Consider the following 18,557-nt stretch of genomic DNA (forward strand, 5'->3'; position numbering starts at 1 on the left):
TTGAGGAAGAGTTGTACATGGTACAACCCAAAGGTTTTGTCGATCCTAAAAATGTCGACAAAGTATGCAAACTTCAGCGTTCAATTTATGGACCGAAGCAAGCATCAAGAAGTTGGAACCGACGCTTTGATAAGGTGATCAAAGACTTTGGGTTTATACGAGTGTCATGGAGAGGCTCGTATTTACAAGAAAGTGAGTGGGAGCTCCGTAGCATTCCTGATATTATATGTAGATGACATATTATTGATTGGGAATGATATAGGACTATTAAGCAGTGTAAAGGGTTATTTGAATAATAGTTTTTCAATGAAAGACCTTGGTGAAGCATCGTATATATTAGGCATCAAGATTTATAGAGATAGATCAAGACGTCTAATAGGGCTATCACAGAGTACATACCGGCCTAGACAAGATTCTAAAGAAGTTTAGAATGGACGAAAGTAAGAAAGGATTCTTACCTATATTACCAGGCAAGGTCTTGAGTAAGACTCAAGGTCCGGGTACGGCAGAAGAAAGAGAAAGGATGAGTCAGATCCCCTATGCCTCGGCAGTAGGTGATGTCTACGGGAGCTTCTATTCTTGTAGACAGTGTTGGGCCTCCAAGAGCAGAGGTTTGTAGAACAGCAGCAAGTTTCCCTTAAGTGGATACCCAAGGTTTATCGATCTCAGGGAGGAAGAGGTCAAAGATATCCCTCTCATGCAACCCTGCAACCACAAAGCAAGAAGTCTCTTGTGTCCCCAACACACCTAATAGGTGCACTAGTTCGGCGAAGAGATAGTGAAATACGAGTGGTATGAATAAGCAGTAGCAACGGCAACGACACCGGAGAAGTGCTTTGCCCAAGACGAGAAACAAGCGATAGGTAATGTAGCAGATAGTAACGCAGTAAAACAAGTAAACAAGCGACGATAGCGATATTTAGGAACAAGGCCTAGGGATTAGACTTTCACTAGTGGACACTCTCAACATTGATCACATAACGTAACGGATAAATGCATACTCTACACTTTTGTTGGATGATGAACACATTGCGTACGATTACACGAACCCTCAATGCCGGAGTTAACAAGCTCCACAATAATGCTCATGTTTTAGTAACCTTTAGTGTAAGATAGATCAATAGACTAAACCAAGTACTAGCATAGCATGCACACTCGTCACCTTCATGCATATGTAGGAGGAATAGATCACATCAATATTATCATAGCAATAGTTAACTTCGCAATCTACAAGAGATCATGATCATAGCATAAACCAAGTACTAACACGGTGCACGCACTCGTCACCTTTGCACACATGCAGGAGGAATAAAACTACTTTAATAACAAATCACTAGAGTAGCACATAGATAAATTGTGATACAAAACATATTGCAATCTTAAAGAGATATAAATAAGCACCTCACTATGCCATTCAACATTGAGTAAGTATTCTGTGAAATATGGCCTAAGAGACCCACACGGTGCACACACTCGTCACCTTTACACACGTGGGACAAGGAGTCTCCTGGAGATCACATAAGTAAAACCCACTTGACTAGCATAATGACATCTAGATTACAAGCATCATCATATGAATCTCAATCATGTAAGGCAGCTCATGAGATTATTGTATTGAAGCACATAGGAGAGAGATGAACCACATAGCTACCGGTACAGCCCCGAGCCTCGATGGAGAACTACTCCCTCCTCATGGGAGCGAGCAGCGGTGATGAAGATGGCGGTGGAGATGGCAGCGGTGTCGATGGAGAAGCCTTCCGGGGCACTTCCCCGCTCCGGCGGGGTGCCGGAACAGAGACTCCTGTCCCCCGGATCTTGGCTTCGCGATGGCGGCGGCTGCGGAAGGTTCTCGTGGTTTCGTCGAACGCCCCGAGGTTTTTAGGTCGGGGGCTTTATATAGGCGGAGAGGCGGCGCGGAGAGGGCTTCGGGGGGCCACACCCTAGGGGGCGCGCCCCCTTGGCCGCGCCGGGGTGTGGTGTGGTGGCCCCGCCCCCTTCTCTGGCGGTTCTCGTGTGTTCCGGATGCTTCCGGGTAAAATAGGAACCCGGGCGTTGATTTCGTCCGATTCCGAGAATATTTCGTTACTAGGATTTCCGAAACCAAAAACAGCAGAAAACAAGAACTGGCACTTCGGCATCTTGTTAATAGGTTAGTTCCAGAAAATGCACGAATATGACATAAAGTGTGCATATAACATGTAGATAACATCAATAATGTGGCATGGAACACAAGAAATTATCGATACGTTGGAGACGTATCGGTAGGCTCTATCATGTATGCCATGCTATGTACTAGACCGGATATAGCACATGCTCGTTAGTTTGACTAGCGAGATATCAAAGTGATCCGGGAATGGAACATCTGGACGGCGGTCAAGAATATCCCGAAGTACTTGAAAAGAACTAAGGATATGTTTCTTTGTTATGGAGGTGACCAAGAGCTCGTTGTAACAAGTTACACCGATGCAAGTTGGAACACCGATCCCGATGACTCTAAGTCACGGTCCGGGTACGTGTTTATATTGAATGGTGCTTGCGATAAGCTGGGCAAGCTCGAAGCAAGTGCACGGTGGCGAAGTCATCAACGGAATCGGAGTACATAGCGGCTTCGGAGGCTTCATCGAAGCGGTATGGATGAAGAGGTTCATTGTAGAGCTCGGTGTGGTTCCTAGTGCATTGGACCCACTAGTCATCTACTGTGACAACATGGGTGCCATCGCCAATGCACAAGAACCAAGGTCACACAAGAGGCTGAAGCATATCAAGCCGCGTTATCATTCGATTCGCGAGTACATCGAAGATGGATAAGTAAAGATTTGCAAAGTACACACTGATCTGAATGTAGCAGATCCGTTGACTAAAGCTCTCCCTAGGGCAAAGCATGACCAACACCAGAATGCCATGGGTGTTAGGTACCTTACAATGTAATCTAGATTATTGACTCTAGTGCAAGTGGGAGATCTGTTGGAGATATGCCCAAGAGGCAATAATAAAAGTGGTTATTATATATCTTTATGTTTATGATAAATGTTTATATACCATGCTATAATTGTATTAACCGAAACATTGATACATGTGTGTTATGTAAACAACAATGAGTCCCTAGTAAGCCTCTTAACTAGCTTGTTGATTAATAGATGATTAGTTTCATAATCATGAACATTGGATGTTATTAATAACAAGGTTATATCATTATATGAATGATGTAATGGACACACCCAATTAAGCGTAGCATAAGATCACGTCATTAAGTTATTTGCTATAAGCTTTTGATACATAGTTACCTAGTCCTTATGACCATGAGATCATGTAAATCACTTATGCTTCGGAAAGGTACTTTGATTACATCAAACGCCACTCGCGTAAATGGGTGGTTATAAAGGTGGGATTAAGTATCCGGAAAGTATGAGTTGAGGCATATGGATCAACAGTGGGATTTGTCCATCCCGATGACGGATAGATATACTCCGGGCCCTCTCGGTGGAATGTCGTCTAATGTCTTGCAAGCATATGAATAAGTTCATAAGAGACCACATACCACGGTACGAGTAAAGAGTACTTGTCGAGAGACGAGGTTGAACAAGGTATAGAGTGATACCAATGATCAAACCTCGGACAAGTAAAATATCGCGTGACAAAGGGAATTGGTATCGTATGTGAATGGTTCATTCGATCACTAAGTCATCGTTGAATATGTGGGAGCCATTATGGATCTCCAGATCCCGCTATTGGTTATTGGTCGGAGAAAGATCTCAACCATGTCTACATAGTTCGCGAACCGTAGGGTGACACACTTAAGGTTTGATGTTGTAATAGTAGAACTTGAATATGGAATGGAGTTCGAAGTATTGTTCGAAGTCTCGGATGGGATCCCGGACATCACGAGGAGTTCCGAATGGTCCGGAGAATAAGATTCATATATAGGAAGTCATTTTATAAGTTTGAAAATGATCCGTGCATTTATGGAAGGTTCTAGAAGGTTCTAGAAAAGTCCGGAAGAAATCACTAAGGAAGGAGGAGTCCCGGAGGGACTCCACCTCCCCATGGCCGGCCAACCCTAGAGGGGGAGTCCAAGGTGGACTCCACCAAGGGGGCCGGCCACCCCTTCATGGAAGGGTGGGAATCCCACTTGGGTGGGAGTCCCACCTTGGGTAGGTTTCCCTACTACATGGAAGGTTTTGGGTTCGGGTCTTATTCGAAGACTTGTAGTCCAACACTTGGGGTTCCACCTATATAATGAGGGACAAGGGGAGGGGGCCGGCCACCCCAAGACCACAAGGTGGCCGAACCCTATAGTGGCCGGCGCCCCCCTCTCCCAAACCCTAGCCGCCGCCCCCTCTCCTCCACCTCTACCGCAACGCTTAGCGAAGCTCCGCCGGAGTTCTCCATCGCCACCGCCACCACGCCGTCGTGCTGCCGGATTCAAGGAGGAGCTACTACTTCCGCTGCTCGCTGGAACGGGGAGAAGGACGTCGTCTTCATCAACACCGAACGTGTGACCGAGTACGGAGGTGCTGCCCGATCGTGGCACCGTGATCAAGATCTTCTACGCGCTTTTGCAAGCGGCAAGTGATCGTCTACCGCAGGCATCAAGAGCCTCATCTTGTAGGCTTTGGAAATCTTCAAGGGTGAGTCTCGATCATCTCCTCGTTGCTCCCGTCTTCTAGATTGCATCTTGGCTTGGATTACGTTCTCGCGGTAGAAATTTTTTTGTTTTCTATGCAACGAATCCCTACACGGCGGACTCCGCCTCCAAAGCTTTTGCTTAAAGCGTTTTTTTTTGCTGCGACGAAGCAAAATCTTTATTTTGGCACAAACGCATGTAGGCCTGGCCCGGCCCATCGAAACTAACTGGCACCGAATCCGATCCGGGGAAACGCGGCCCGACATCGACGCAATTACGGCCTTCGCAGGGTGTATATATGCAAAACAGCCAGCCACGCCTCAATCATCATCCCCAAGCAGAGCAGACCCAAGGACGGACGCGCCGCGACCTAAACCTCCGGCGAGGACCGAGCAAAACCCTAGCAGGCAGATCGACGCCGAGAGGAGGGTCCCGAGATGCAGATCTTCGTCAAGACCCTCACCGGGAAGACCATCACGCTCGAGGTCGAGAGCAGCGACACCATCGACAACGTCAAGGCCAAGATCCAGGTCCGCTCCCCCTCCTTCCTTCCCTTCCCCGCTGATCTGCGCCGCTGCCGTGTCCGAATCGCGTGCCTTAGATGAGTCGCGCGGCCGCGATATTCCTTAGATCATTATTGTCTCGGTGAAATTTCTTAGATCATTAGTTTATGGGTTGTGATGGATTCTGCCCTTCCTTCGATTTAGGCCTGGTTCTGCGCTGTGTATATGTTTTAGTCTGCTGCGTGGTGCTGTATTAGCCTAATGATTTTGTAGAATTGGGGAAGAAAGTTAATTTTAGTAAAAAAAAATTGTTCTGTTTGATGGGAGCGTGGCCTTATGATGTATTATTACCCGCAGGCTGTGGATTTTGTGCGGCTGGGTTAGTTTTGTTTTACACATATTATTGATCAATAAAACCTGAATTGTAGGAAAATATGATCTGTATATACCAATTGATTGACTGGCGTTGAAAAATTCCTGTTTTTCCTCCCTTACTCAACCCAGACTAGTCAGTGCACATGCAAAATCGCCATACTAAGTACAGTATGAACGTTATTCACAAACTCAACTTGCATAACGAGGTGGAGGTAATGCAGCACAATGTTCAAATAATCGACAGAGTCAAGGATTAGCTGTCCGGTTAAAAGGTGCTCGGTGGGTCACTGAATTCAATTCAGTGTGATCGGTTATTACTCGCCTGGGCTGATTAATCCGTCTGACAACCCGAATCAGTCTGTAGAGTCCTAATTAACTGGCCAAATTTCGAGCTCAGGTCACCCCTCCCTGCAAACATCTACCCGATTCGAGTAAGGTTGGGCGCTCATGCTTGATCCCTGCCTCCCCCTGCTTGATTCCCATCGCCGCTGTCCAGTTTTTTTCTGCTGGCATCCTGATGTCGCCTGCAGAAGTTCAAGGACGCCTTCAGCGCCCTCCTACAGAAGGGGATGTGATGGAGGTGCAAGAGGAGTGGACTGGGTGGTGCCCTGGAGAATATGATAGTGGCCAGCAGGTGAGATGGTTGGCTAGTTCAGGCCGACAAGCTGAAAAAGGAAGAGAAGGTGGTGGTGGCTGCGGAGTATAGGATCTAATTGGCTTTTGGGTTTTGGAGAAGTACTGAGCTAACTATGTAGAGGCCCATTTACTATCTCTTTCTCTCTTATACATATTTTTTAAGTGTAGTTGGCCACCCATTAATGCCTGACTGATTAAATCAGTCAATCTGCTGATTACTCTCTACTCTCCAGCTGACCAAGCAGTAACAGATTAATGTTTCCTCATCGCCGCCTAGCAGTTATTTAATGTCCTTACTATGCCGAATTACATGCCATATTTTGCGGGCAAGGAACTGCTTTAAATATATAGCTTAAGGCTACACTTGTGCTTTTTTAAACGAATAGATGACTGATGGCTGAACTACTGTGTGAGCTTGCAGTGTTTATATCTTTTGTAATGTAATACTGCATTCTTTATTCTGTTTGCTGGTAGTTGAAAGGTACTGTATTGTCCATCCTTTTGGCTGTGATGTGGTATGGAATTTTATTTTGGCGGCCTGCTTGTGCTTGTAGAGAGTAGAGACCCATTTTCTGGAACTTTTATCATTGAAATACCAATGAGTAACTGAAAATTTGTCATGCTGGTTTAATTTCTTCAGGACAAGGAAGGCATCCCCCCAGACCAGCAAAGGCTAATTTTTGCTGGAAAGCAGTTGGAAGATGGGCGCACATTGGCTGATTACAACATCCAGAAAGAGTCCACTCTCCATTTGGTGCTGAGGCTCAGGGGTGGAACTATGATTAAGGTGAAGACACTTACCGGGAAGGAAATCGAGATTGACATTGAGCCCACTGACACAATCGATAGAATCAAGGAACGTGTGGAGGAGAAAGAGGGAATTCCACCTGTTCAACAGAGGTAACTCATGAAAATGAAATCTGGGAGTCTTATATGTGTTAGCATTCTCTCGTTGAGCTTCACGTTGCTTTATATGTGTTTGCACTCATTGATCTCAAGAAACCTGTCCTGTGAGCAGGCTCATCTATGCTGGGAAGCAACTTGCTGATGACAAAACTGCCAAGGACTACAACATTGAAGGAGGTTCAGTGCTCCATCTTGTGCTTGCTCTGAGGGGTGGTCAGTAGACGCAGCTTCATTGTGTGCCCTATATTCCATTTCTACCAGAAGTTGCTGCAGACTTAGAGCTGTGTAATTCCAGGTTGATTAAAGTACCATGTGTATCACATTGTGAAATCGGCTGTCATATGTATGGGAAATGTTTGAACTCTACTTTTACCTGTTGTCATGTGATTTGTTGTTGCTCCCAGTCATATTCAGCTTGAATGCGTCGATTTGCTCGAATACTCATTGCAAAATGTTTGCCATTGATGTACCTTCCTTGCGGCTAAGGTGATCTTTGGGCCAGATTTTACGCTCATCTTGTATTCTGCTGTCGTTAGCTTTGTACAGTAGCTTTCTTGTGCCAGGTGATGTGCAAGGTTAATCTCTGCTTGCAAACTACTCCCTCCATCTCAAAATATAACTCAGTCTTTGAAGCACAACTTTGATCACTAGTATATACCAAATTATATGGATTTGTATATTGTTGCATTTGTCTTTCAAATCACCTTCATTTTTTGCATATTTATACAAATTTTGTGGATACATATTATAACTATTAATTATAGTTGAAGTTGTGAAATTAAAGGGCGCCTTTATTTTAGGACAGGGATTACTTTTGATCACTAAAGGCTTGCAATTCAATCGTAGGCCAACAAATTTGCTGTGTTAAAAGTCACAAGTTTTATTCCCTGTCCTAAAAGAGAGAAGGAGAAAAGGAGTGTCAAAAATCATCTCACGAGTTTTATTCTTTAAAAAAGAAAACATTTTGCTGAGAAACAGAGAAAAACACGTTGGATCGCTACAACAAACAAAAATACTCCAAATCCATTTTTCTTTACTTTTCGCCCTAGCTGGCTGTTCATAGCTATCCTGTGCAAAGCATCACCATCACACATAGTAAGCCTTTCTGTTCATTATGGTTGTGAATCTAATTCCATAGTGATAACTGGTCAGAATATTACTCATTTTTTTGCTAGATCTCCAATTGGCAGTATACAAAGCAAGCAGACAATTAGAACTATACACCTTTGAACAGTTCACTTGTCACTACAAAATGTGATTTGTGAATCTGATTCCATATTACACTGTGCAAGTGGTTCTTGCATCTCCTATAAAGGGACTCGTGAAAATATACCCCAAACATGGCATCTGGTCCCTACTATCTAGGGTTCAGAGTTTTTGGTTTCGTTTGGTGAACATTCTTTACAATGACAGGAACAACCGTTGCTGGAATTCAGTTCAATGCTCCTTAAGGCTGAAGATTCTTGTGCAATGCTCCTGAAGATATCATTTAAATTGATGCACACCACACATAGATCTGCCGTCTTCTCTTTGTAAAGATAAAGATGAATCCATCTCATCTCTTAGTGCACTTCTCATGCATCACTTGAAGTATCTTCATAAATAAAACTCAGTGCAAGATATGAGCGTTTCTGTTGGATAGAATAATGAAGTTTTAATGTTCTTGTCTGAGACAGAAGTTTCTTTCTAACTACTGTCATGCAGCCAACATAGAAGGTTCAAATATTCCTTTTGTTTTTCCTTTCTTATATTCCGTCCAACATATCATTGATTTTCTGTTAGGACTTTGCGCTTTCTTTGGTCGGTACATTCTTCGTGCACCTGCATGCTGACCTAAAAGGCAATTTATGTCATTATCTCGGGTTCCTATCTGATAAAATCCGTGCTTCTGTGTTTGCTCTATCTAAGTGCAATGTTTATTTGATCTAGCTAGGCACGCTATGTCATTACACATAGGTTTATTCCCACAATCAAATCTGCATATATGCTGTAGTTAAGAGAGAACAAAAATGCCTGTCTTCAATAAATTTGCTGCCTTCAGTTAATGTGTTATGCACTTATGCAAATAAAGTTAGTGAATCATTTCAGAATAAATAAACGAGGATGTGAGCATGACATAATCTGTCTGTAGGTAGCTGTATCTTCTCTTGTTTTGCCCTGTTTTATAATGCTAAGTTTCTTTATAGATGTCAAGAACATGATACTTTCATGGAAACGTTCCAGCTCTGGTTTCTGAAACAGGGACTTGATCTTCTCCTTACCCCAGGATTTGCTATTGAATCGCCCGCGGCGCGCCGAGCAAAGTGAGCAGTGAGTGCGTGCCCATGTACAGCCCTCCTAGGTATTGTAGGGGACCAAATAATCCTAGCTAATCATATGAACAGGCCATTTCTAACTCTACTCCTTCACCCTGAATGGTTGCAACTTGCGAAAAATACTTTCACTTTAAAGACACCATTCTAACTTCTATACTCTGTTAGCTTTCCCCTAGGTTCATGGATTGGCCAGGAGCTCAGGACCATTGTTAAATTCCTTAAGCACTTCACTTAAACCTAAGTAGTTTTCACTTACTTTTCTCTTGCGTAGACAGGTCCATGGCTTGGTTAGAACCAGGCTCAGGACCATCCTGGTGACTTCATTTATGCTCCTTTTTTGGATTGATACGAGGAGCACGTTGTTTCTTCTTCATCCCTATGGACAATTAATCGGCATGCACCTTGCATCAGATCACCATCATGGCATCATCATCATCCCGGCCATGAACTGAAAGCGAGAGCTTGTCATTGGTGGGGCACAAGAATCTGTGTGTGATCTTGGAATATTTGATTGATCTTGTGCAGGATTAAAGAAGAAGATCTTGCAACTGGAATTGTATGAATGTACGCTAGACCAGGTAAGAGGACTGGTTAATTACTAGCTGGGACCGGCCTATTAATCAATAAATTTGAATTAATCCAGCATCACTTCTTTTCAGTGATTTGGCTAGTCAAAGCAAAAAGGCTAGATTGATGTCATGCATTAGTACATTAGCCGAGTGGATTTTGTATGCTTGATAGAGTAGGTCATGTGCTACGAACATATATGCTTGCCTTTTCATGATTTACTTGATCACGTTTCTCTTTTGTTAAGCAACGAGTGTTTTAATTGAGGATCCATTTTAAAATATCTCGGCATCCCAATTCATCATAGATGACTATTGAACAAGAAGCGGTGTTCCGTTGACACTCGCTTCGAACGTAAATTGGGATGCTGGCAAGGCAAGCTTCTTTCATATGGAAATAGGCTTGTCTTGATAAATTCAGTGTTAACTAGTCTACCGATGTTCATGCTATCTTTTCTTGAAATACTAAAGAGGTTAGAAAAAGACTAGACTTTTATCGATCTCATTTTTTTATGGTAGAACGATTAACTAAATGGAACATCACTTGTAGATCCAAGGAGCAAGGGGGGTTAGGGGTGGAAGTCTTGAAACTAAAAAATAAAAAATAGATGCTTGTTAAGTAAATAGTTATATAAACTTCTTAACAAAGGAGTTTCAAGAATTATTGCATAATAAATATCTCAAAAACAAGACTTTGTCACAAGTGACTACGAAACCTACCGACTCTCCCTTTTGGAAAGAACTCATGGGATTCAAGAACGACTTCTTCTCACAGGGTTCCTTTCCCTTAGGTAATGGCCAGCAAGTACGCTTTTTGGAAGACACTTGGCTAGGAGATGTTTCTTTGAACGAAATAACGTTTTAGTCTCCGATGTTCTCACAACTACATCGCCGAATATAGAATTCAAAAGGACTTTGACAGGGAAGAAGTAGGATGCTTGGATTGCGTTAGCGACTTAGTCTTGTAACCTTGTCTGGTGAGAAGGATACTTTTGGGTGGAAGTTAACAAGTTCTAGATCTTTTACTGTTAAGTTGATGTACACGGATTATATGAATAGCCATACGATTTATCTCAGTAAATATATTTGGAAAGAGCGTCCCTGTTCTTAGCTTTAATCCGCCAGGTCTTGTGGTCCGGCTCGATTTGTCTCTCGCGAGCACACATGCTCGCCCCAACCCTAACCCTAATTAGCGTTTCACAGTTGCTGCCCCCTCGTTTTCGGCTTCCTCTCTTACGGTTGCTCGTGGACGTCTTTGTCGTCGTCTGGATGCGGTTGGTGACCGTGTGATGTGCCACCACGCTCGGTGCCATCCTGCCCTTCATCATCGACGTCTCCGGTAGATCTTCGTCTTCCTCATCTCTAGCCTCTGTGCTCTCTCCGACATTCTAGATCATTCTAGCTCTCGTCTAGTTTCTCTTTTTCGGAAGGAGTGATGCCATGTCGATCTCTGTGCTGTGTCATATTTATTACCTCATATTATGCTTGTTCTTGTCCCTATGATTAGTTCATGTTACCTCTCCGCTTAGTTTGTCTAGTCCATCCATTTAAAGAACAAGATATGTGCTTCAATGGCTCTATATATTCATTACATCAAGTATTACTTGAAGTGCTAATTCTTCAAGTAAAAGCCCAAAGCTAAAAGTCTAGGCCTGAGCCTGGCCCAGCCCGACCGTCTGGCCAAGAATTCAGGCCCGAGCCTGGCTCGAAGCTTGAAATAGCCCAGCCCGATCTTTGCAAAAATGCGTATTCGCGTAGCCGACCGGCCAGGGGACGGGCCAAGAATTCAGGCCCGGGCCTGGATCGATGTGCAAACTTGGCCTGACCTAGGATTTTTGGGCCGGGTCGGGTCAGGCCATCCGGGCCAGGCTGCCCATGCCCAACTATAATTCTGGCACATGAATCGCTGATCTCCATGTAGTTCTATCAAGAGCCATGAGCTATGAAATTTATTATACCGGGCATGCAAGAGTACTTGAAGGGTATATGGATTCAAACTAAATTTCAGATGATGATGAGATGTAGGCCACAAGTTGATATGCATTCACTCTTGGTGGGGTTATTGTCAGACCATATTAGGGTGACTTCTTTTGGGCTTGTGCTTATGCATAAGCCGGCTTATGATTTTTGGTGGGAAAAACTGTGGTGGGTAGAAGCTCCTAGAAGCTAGTTTCTCCTATTTTTTTGGGCTTGGAAGCTGCGCAGAAGCTGGCCTGATCTTTTGGGCTTCTGCTGTTTGGGACCTAAAAGGTGAGGTAGAAGCCCAAAAGAAGTCACCCTTAACGAGGTCAACAATAGATGCAGAACCCACAACATTATATATTGTTACAATCGAAGCATAATTGCTTCGTGAACTTTGCAAGAACTTGCCTATGGTTGAAAAACCAATAGCAACTATCTTCATAAACCATGACAACCAAAGTGTGATTTTCAAAGTGAACATTTCTAAGTATCATATGAAGAGTTAAAAACATGTAAAGAGAAGACTGAAATCTGTGAGAAAATTGAAAAACTTTAGTGTTATATCTTGGGATTATGTCCAAACAACTAAGATTCTCGCAAATCCTTTCACAAAAGTATCATCAAGAAATATGATGCTCCTTTATCGAGGGATTTGAGATCCACATATGTTGCGATGGGCTAACCCAACCTATGTGATCGAATATTCCGTGCCTGGCAAAACAAATCGGAGCAACTACGCTGAGAGAAACCTTTTATACTCCCACTACGCTGCAGATGAAATTATCTCATAGATACTTTAAGGCATGTTGATTATATCTTAATTTATTATTTTTGGTTCTTGATGACCGAAGACGCTGTCCTACAAGACGATCTTGAAAGAACGCACCTACATGAGTGACACTGCTAGTCACAGTGTGTGAAATTTCAATGAATCTCTAGGAAGTTAATGAAAGGCCAGGGAGTATGACTTATAAGCTCCACCCGATGGGAAGCCTATGGAAGTCATGTACCGGTAACGACATTGAGTTAAACTTGGTGCACACGACTACCAATTGAAGGTATAGTCAATTGTTCGGTTATACTTAAGCGTAGCTCTTTGTCTAGGTTGAGGTTCAACTTATAATATCCACTGAACTATAGGTATATTAAACAGTGGTTAGAACTATGATGTGCCTCTAGAATTTGGTGGTGGATTGTTGGATTTATATGGGTTGTAGCCCATGTGGCCAACCTATGTAGGCTTAAAAATCCTGAAATCTCAAGGCCATCAACTATGGCAGCTTGGGGACTTCTTTGGGGGCAAATTGCTAGTTGGGAGATAGTTAAAGTGCTTATAATGTGAGATTTTCCGCTCCCACTAAGTGATTGAGAAGAGAAGGAGTTCACGTGCACTCCTCCTCCGCCGGCGCTCGCCTCGCCTCGCCACACGCATCGAACGCTTGTGCGCCGAGTTAGAGTTAGAAACTTGTTTTGTGGAAGACTAGATCTTTTACTTGCACCAACTAAGTTGGGTATGTTCGACGCGTGTCCCTGCCTTAACCCACGTGATGGTTCGATCGAGGCCTTTTCTCCAATGCTATACACAAGAGACGAGAGACATAAACGATCTAGAGTTCTCCAGTCCCTTATGTCTCCTCTTGTAACCAAGTTTCTATTGTTGCGCCACTATAGGCTTCCACATCTCAGCGATTGCGTGCACGGTTATCCTGAAGAGCATGCCTCCAAAACCCCGTCCGCTAAGATTCTGGACTGGGAGATGGTTGATAATTTTTTTGGGAAGCGTCTCGGCTCATCTCCGTTCTAGATCGGCTTACAACAACAACACCCTAGCCGACATCAATAACGAAGATCTTGCCATGGTGGCCTTCCGAAGACCAACATATGCACTTCTCCTCTCTTTGCTTGCACTAGTACTTGCTCCATATGCAGATATGCTGTGTTTAGTCTAATGCATGTAGTTAAATTATCTATTGGTTATGTTATGTTGATCTCCGTACTTAAATTCACTCTGAAATTGTTTAATAACCTAACAGACTAATCATAACTAGGAAAACATTATATTTTCAACACTAATTTAGATATCTTACCCCTCTCATATAGTGTGACTTTTCATATACTTAATGTGATTGTTCAAACCAAAACCACTGAAACTACAAGAGCCGGGGTTATCATTTTGAGGGGTCGACATTCATATGTTAACTGAGAGTCAGTATCACTTTGTCTTCTGGCGTATCCTGTTTTTCTCCAACTGTAAATAACAACATGAGAACTAACTAAATGGATTCTCTATTTCTTGCCGATTACTAGGGCAACTATGCAAGGTTCTTATATATGCAAGATAGTTCTTCTTATTGGCTCATCGCGAGCTGTTTACGAATTCTTATCGCTTACTTGCATCTGCTCCAAGAATATGGCAAGAGCACAAACTTCACATTAAACCCCAAAAAAAGTATGCGAAATGCATTTGGATTTTTTTTTTGACTGGGATTCAGAGATGAACAAATACTGATTGACTCCTGACTTCATAAACTAGGTAGGCTGCAATTGCGATTTCTCACTTCAGGAGCAAACTAAAGTTAAGCTAATGGTGATGTTTTTTCTAGTACTAAGATTGGGGGAGTTGATACCACAAGTGGCAAGGCAGGTAATTGCCGCTGCAGTACCAAGTGTTGTGTACATTTCTGTCAAAATTGGGCAGAGACGAGGTGATGGCGGCTTTAGCCTCTGCCTACTCCTGCCTGCGCCGCCGTGCATGGCAATGGCGACGTCAGAACTCAGAACTCGCGGGGGTCCACGAACAGCACACTACCCGGAGGCGCAGGCGCCGCCCAGTCGTCGTCGTCGGAGGGGTCAGCATTGCCATCGCTGAGATTCTTGATGCACCAGACATCCTCGTCGCAGGAGAAGTGGCGCCAGCTTGGGACAGCGGCGGCGGCGGGGTCGCCGGGGGCGAGGTCTGCGGCCACGACGGCGCAGGCGGGGTTCTTGCGCGCCACGTTGTGGGCGTGGCGGCATAGCGTGCGGAGCAGGGCGGGGCCCGCCGGCCCGGACATGCGGACGCCGTAGAGGAGGTAGGCGCCGAAGGGACGGAAGATGTCCGGCACGGAGGGCACGCGCATCCACGGCGCGGCGCGGTCCAGCGCACGGACCGCGGCGAGGGAGTGCCGGAGCAGCGCTGGCGCGCCGCCCACGCGCATACTGAGCGAGCGGGTGGAGTCCCACACGCTGAGCACGGCGAACGACGGCTGCTCCGCGTCGGTGGCTGCGGTGCCGGTGGTGGCCGTGTGGTGGTCGGAGCCCTCGATGGCGACGAAGGTGCCGAGCGTGAGCTTGTGGGCGAGGAGCGCCGGCATGTCGGCGGGAAGGAACTCAGTGTCCTGCGGCGGGAGCAGGCGCGCGTAGGCCGCCGCGGCGAGCGCCGGCTGCAGCTGGAACACGCGGTGGTGGCGTTTGAGCGGCAGACGGCGCGCGTGTACGGGGCGCCCCAGGAGCACCGGCCGGCGGAACGGCGCGTATCCGAACCGGCCGGCGAAGAGCGCCAGCGACGCCTTGTTGGACACCGTCGTCGCCATGGTCGCGTGCGCAGCCCCGTGCGCCCGCGACCACTCTTCCGCCGCCCGCACCAGCGTCGTCCCGATGCCCAGACGCCTGCCAAGAAAAGCAAAAAAGAACGCGTCAGCTCGCCATTGCCCGAAGAAGAAACTTTACCGGTGGTGATTAGGCGAGAGGAGAAAGCACATTTGGAAGCAAGCAGGGAAGGGAAGAAATGGCATTTAGGCTGCGCATTGTGCGTGCGTGTCGCCATGGCCGTGTCAAAATGAGGAAAAAAAGTGAATTGCCGTACCTGTGGTAGGGAGAAACCCTCAGGCCGAGAAGAAAGGCGACCTTCACGTACGGTTGCTGCTGTGTAGGCGAGACCGACGACGGCGACGGCGACGACGACGACGAGGTGTTCTTGCTGCTGCTGGTGCTTCCTCGGCTCACCATCTTGGTGCAGGCCTTGATGACCCCGACCATCTTCTCCCCGCACTCAGCAACCTACACAAAGATACACACATCCATTAGTTACATACTAATTTCAGTTTAAGTTGCATGCACATCGATCACAAGCAAATTACACGAGCAATCATTAGCGGTAGTAAGGAATGTCTGCATTAATCTATTGGATCATCGATCCAACACATGAAACATGATAAGCCTAGAGTGCTAATTATTTTGTTTGCTGGTTCACGTTAGCTTCACTTGGTAGGACTAAGTTTCTTATTATTTACCAGCATGACATGCTCCGGGGCGTGACGGACACGGGCCAGCGGGTCGCCGATCTGCTCGACGCACAGCGACATGCGCTCCCTCTTCTTCTTCTTGCTCTTCTTCGCGCCGTCGGCCGCTGCGGATCCCTGGTCGCCGGAGATGCCGACCTGGCACTGCCGCTCGAGCTCCTCCACCGCCGGCAGGTCCCTCTCCATGTCAAGCTCCCTCACCGTGACGGGCATCGCGATCCTCTCCACACCCACCTTCTCTACCATCTTAAACAACTAGCTAGCTAGCTACAACTCTCTCTTGCTTGTTTGTTACTGCTCAATTGTCTAGCTAGCTTATGCTACTACTGGAACTCGGTGCTGCTTCTTCTTCTCCGGTGAGAAGGGCGTGGCGCCATTTATATAAGGTGAGATGTGTGGGGCCGGCAGAGAAAAAATAAGGTGCCATCGAAGATATGCAAAGGAGGGCGAGAGAAAAAAATGGCGACTTTTTAATACTAGCTGAATTTGGCTACTCTCACGCCCACTTTGTACTCTCTTGTCTATTGACATTTCATTGTTCTATAATTTTCTTTCGCGCTATTTTACTGGAGATATTACCAAGTATATCTAGATTTTTTCGAAAAGGAGGGAAGCCTCCGGTCTCTGCACTTATAGAAATTGTTTATTTAGAAGAAAAATATGCAAATTATGTGAACATATACAAGAAGTACCCCGGTAAAATCATTTACCCACGGGCGTGCCCCTGTTCTGAATAAGCTCTAGTGGGTAAAAGAGATAAAGGCACACAAGGTTTATAATAGGCACTTATGTATTGTTAATCTTCTTGTTAGGCTGCAAACCATATTGCTTGAAGATATCCTATGCAATAATCCCAGTCGGCTGCAACCAAAATCCAGTGTATCAGTGCCTCTACGGTGTGAAAACGTATTTTGGTACAATTCCCCGCTCAAAATACTCTAGCTAGTTTCTACAGGGTACAAATAACTCACTTTAACACGTAAAACTTTTTAATACTCATTTCTTCCCGGAAAATACATGTATGACTCGCCTCCCCTGCGTGCACTCTCTTATCTAGTAAGATTTCGTACAGCTTTATAATTTTTGGCCCTGATATTTACCAGATACCTTCCTCTAGAAGAAGCGTCTTCATATAATTCCCCAAGAAAACTACCCTAACTGGTTTCTAAGAATTGCAAATAACTCTTAATACATAAAACTTTGTTGATGCTTATTTTTTGTGGAAAATATATGTACATCCCGCTTGCACTCTCTTATCCCGTAAGATTTTACCCTTTTTAAAAAATTTGGCTAATATTTTATCGGAGAGGTTACCTCCCGTTTGGTCATGTGTACCTTGCAAAACATGCAACTTCATATAATTCCCTGCTTAAAATACCCTAGCAGGTTTCTACGAGTTACAAACAACTCATTTTAAGGCATAAAACTCTGTTCATACTCTTCCTTCTTAGCAGAAAATATATATATGTATGTCTTGCCCCCTTTGCACTGTCTTACCCAAGAAGATTTCACCGTTTAATAATTTTGGGCCCTAAAATTTTGGTTATCGGAGACGTTACCGTAAGCTAGATAAGTGTCTCATGTAAAGCATGGATCTTTGTATAATGCCCCGCTCAATCTACCCTAGCTGATTTTTACGAGTTACAAATAACTCATCTTAACACATAAATCCTTGATCATACTCCCTTCCTACAGGAAAATACATTTATTGGCGTGCCCCCTGTGCAGTCTCTTATACTGTAAGATTTCATTATTTAATAAATGTTGTCCCTAATATTTTACCGGAGACGTGACCTTATGTAAGATAACGTCTTTTGTAAAACAACCATCTTTGTACTTGCTCACCCTACCCTACTTTTTTTGAACTTCACCCTACCCTAGTTGGTTTCTAAGAGTTATAAATAAATTATTTTTTCACAAAAAATATAAATAACTCATAAAACATTATTAGTACTCCCTCTTCCAGAAAAAATATGTGTACGTCCCATTTTTTACATGGATACTAGGACTTTCCTCATATATGAAATTCAAACATTAACACAATCTTTAAGCTACCCTTTTTCATTGGTCATTGCATTGTTTTTTGTTGTATCCCTATATCCAATCCCATCACCAAAGCCATTCAGGCACGGGAAATCGAGATGGTAATTTTGTTGGGGCTTATTATGAAATCATAAAAACTAGCATGCCTATTTTGAAGAAAAGAGTATATATGTATATATGGTCATGTTTAGGGAGCCAGCCGTTTTGTCTCAGCACATGCCCCCATTATGGAATAAATATTTTGAAATTTATTTTTTCCAGGAATATGGTTTTGTAAGAATGTACATTTTTGCATATTCTACATAGCTTAAAATATTTTACCGGAGACGTTACCTTCTGCCAGGTAA

At 44.5% G+C, this 18,557-nt stretch overlaps 2 protein-coding genes across 2 annotated transcripts; one reads left to right on the top strand and one right to left on the bottom strand.

Annotated features, from left to right (window-relative positions):
- Positions 1 to 4,956: 4,956 nt before the first annotated feature.
- Positions 4,957 to 7,426, top strand: LOC124699413 (ubiquitin-NEDD8-like protein RUB2). The gene is made up of 3 exons (XM_047231725.1): positions 4,957 to 5,154; positions 6,779 to 7,038; positions 7,157 to 7,426. The coding sequence occupies exons 1-3, from the start codon at positions 5,062 to 5,064 to the stop codon at positions 7,263 to 7,265; spliced, it is 462 nt and encodes a 153-aa protein (XP_047087681.1). The 5' UTR covers positions 4,957 to 5,061; the 3' UTR covers positions 7,266 to 7,426.
- Positions 7,427 to 14,661: 7,235 nt separating this feature from the next.
- LOC124699400 (probable N-acetyltransferase HLS1) lies at positions 14,662 to 16,413 on the bottom strand. Its single transcript, XM_047231715.1, has 3 exons — positions 16,159 to 16,413; positions 15,732 to 15,925; positions 14,662 to 15,535 (listed from the first exon to the last, which is right to left on the bottom strand). Exons 1-3 carry the CDS (start codon positions 16,411 to 16,413, stop codon positions 14,662 to 14,664), a joined length of 1,323 nt encoding a protein of 440 aa, XP_047087671.1.
- Between the last annotated feature and the right edge of the window lie 2,144 nt (positions 16,414 to 18,557).

The sequence above is a fragment of the Lolium rigidum genome, chromosome 1 (genome assembly GCF_022539505.1).
Source record: "Lolium rigidum isolate FL_2022 chromosome 1, APGP_CSIRO_Lrig_0.1, whole genome shotgun sequence".
Lineage (NCBI taxonomy): Eukaryota > Viridiplantae > Streptophyta > Magnoliopsida > Poales > Poaceae > Lolium > Lolium rigidum.

Coding starts and splice junctions, on each gene's coding strand:
- LOC124699413 (XM_047231725.1), top strand. CDS start 5,062: ATGCAGATCTTCGTCAAGACCCTCACCGGGAAGACCATCACGCTCGAG. Junction 5,155..6,778: donor ACGTCAAGGCCAAGATCCAG/GTCCGCTCCCCC, acceptor TAATTTCTTCAG/GACAAGGAAGGCATCCCCCC. Junction 7,039..7,156: donor ATTCCACCTGTTCAACAGAG/GTAACTCATGAA, acceptor TCCTGTGAGCAG/GCTCATCTATGCTGGGAAGC.
- LOC124699400 (XM_047231715.1), bottom strand. CDS start 16,413: ATGGTAGAGAAGGTGGGTGTGGAGAGGATCGCGATGCCCGTCACGGTG. Junction 15,926..16,158: donor CCCCGGAGCATGTCATGCTG/GTAAATAATAAG, acceptor ATCTTTGTGTAG/GTTGCTGAGTGCGGGGAGAA. Junction 15,536..15,731: donor AGGGTTTCTCCCTACCACAG/GTACGGCAATTC, acceptor TTTTCTTGGCAG/GCGTCTGGGCATCGGGACGA.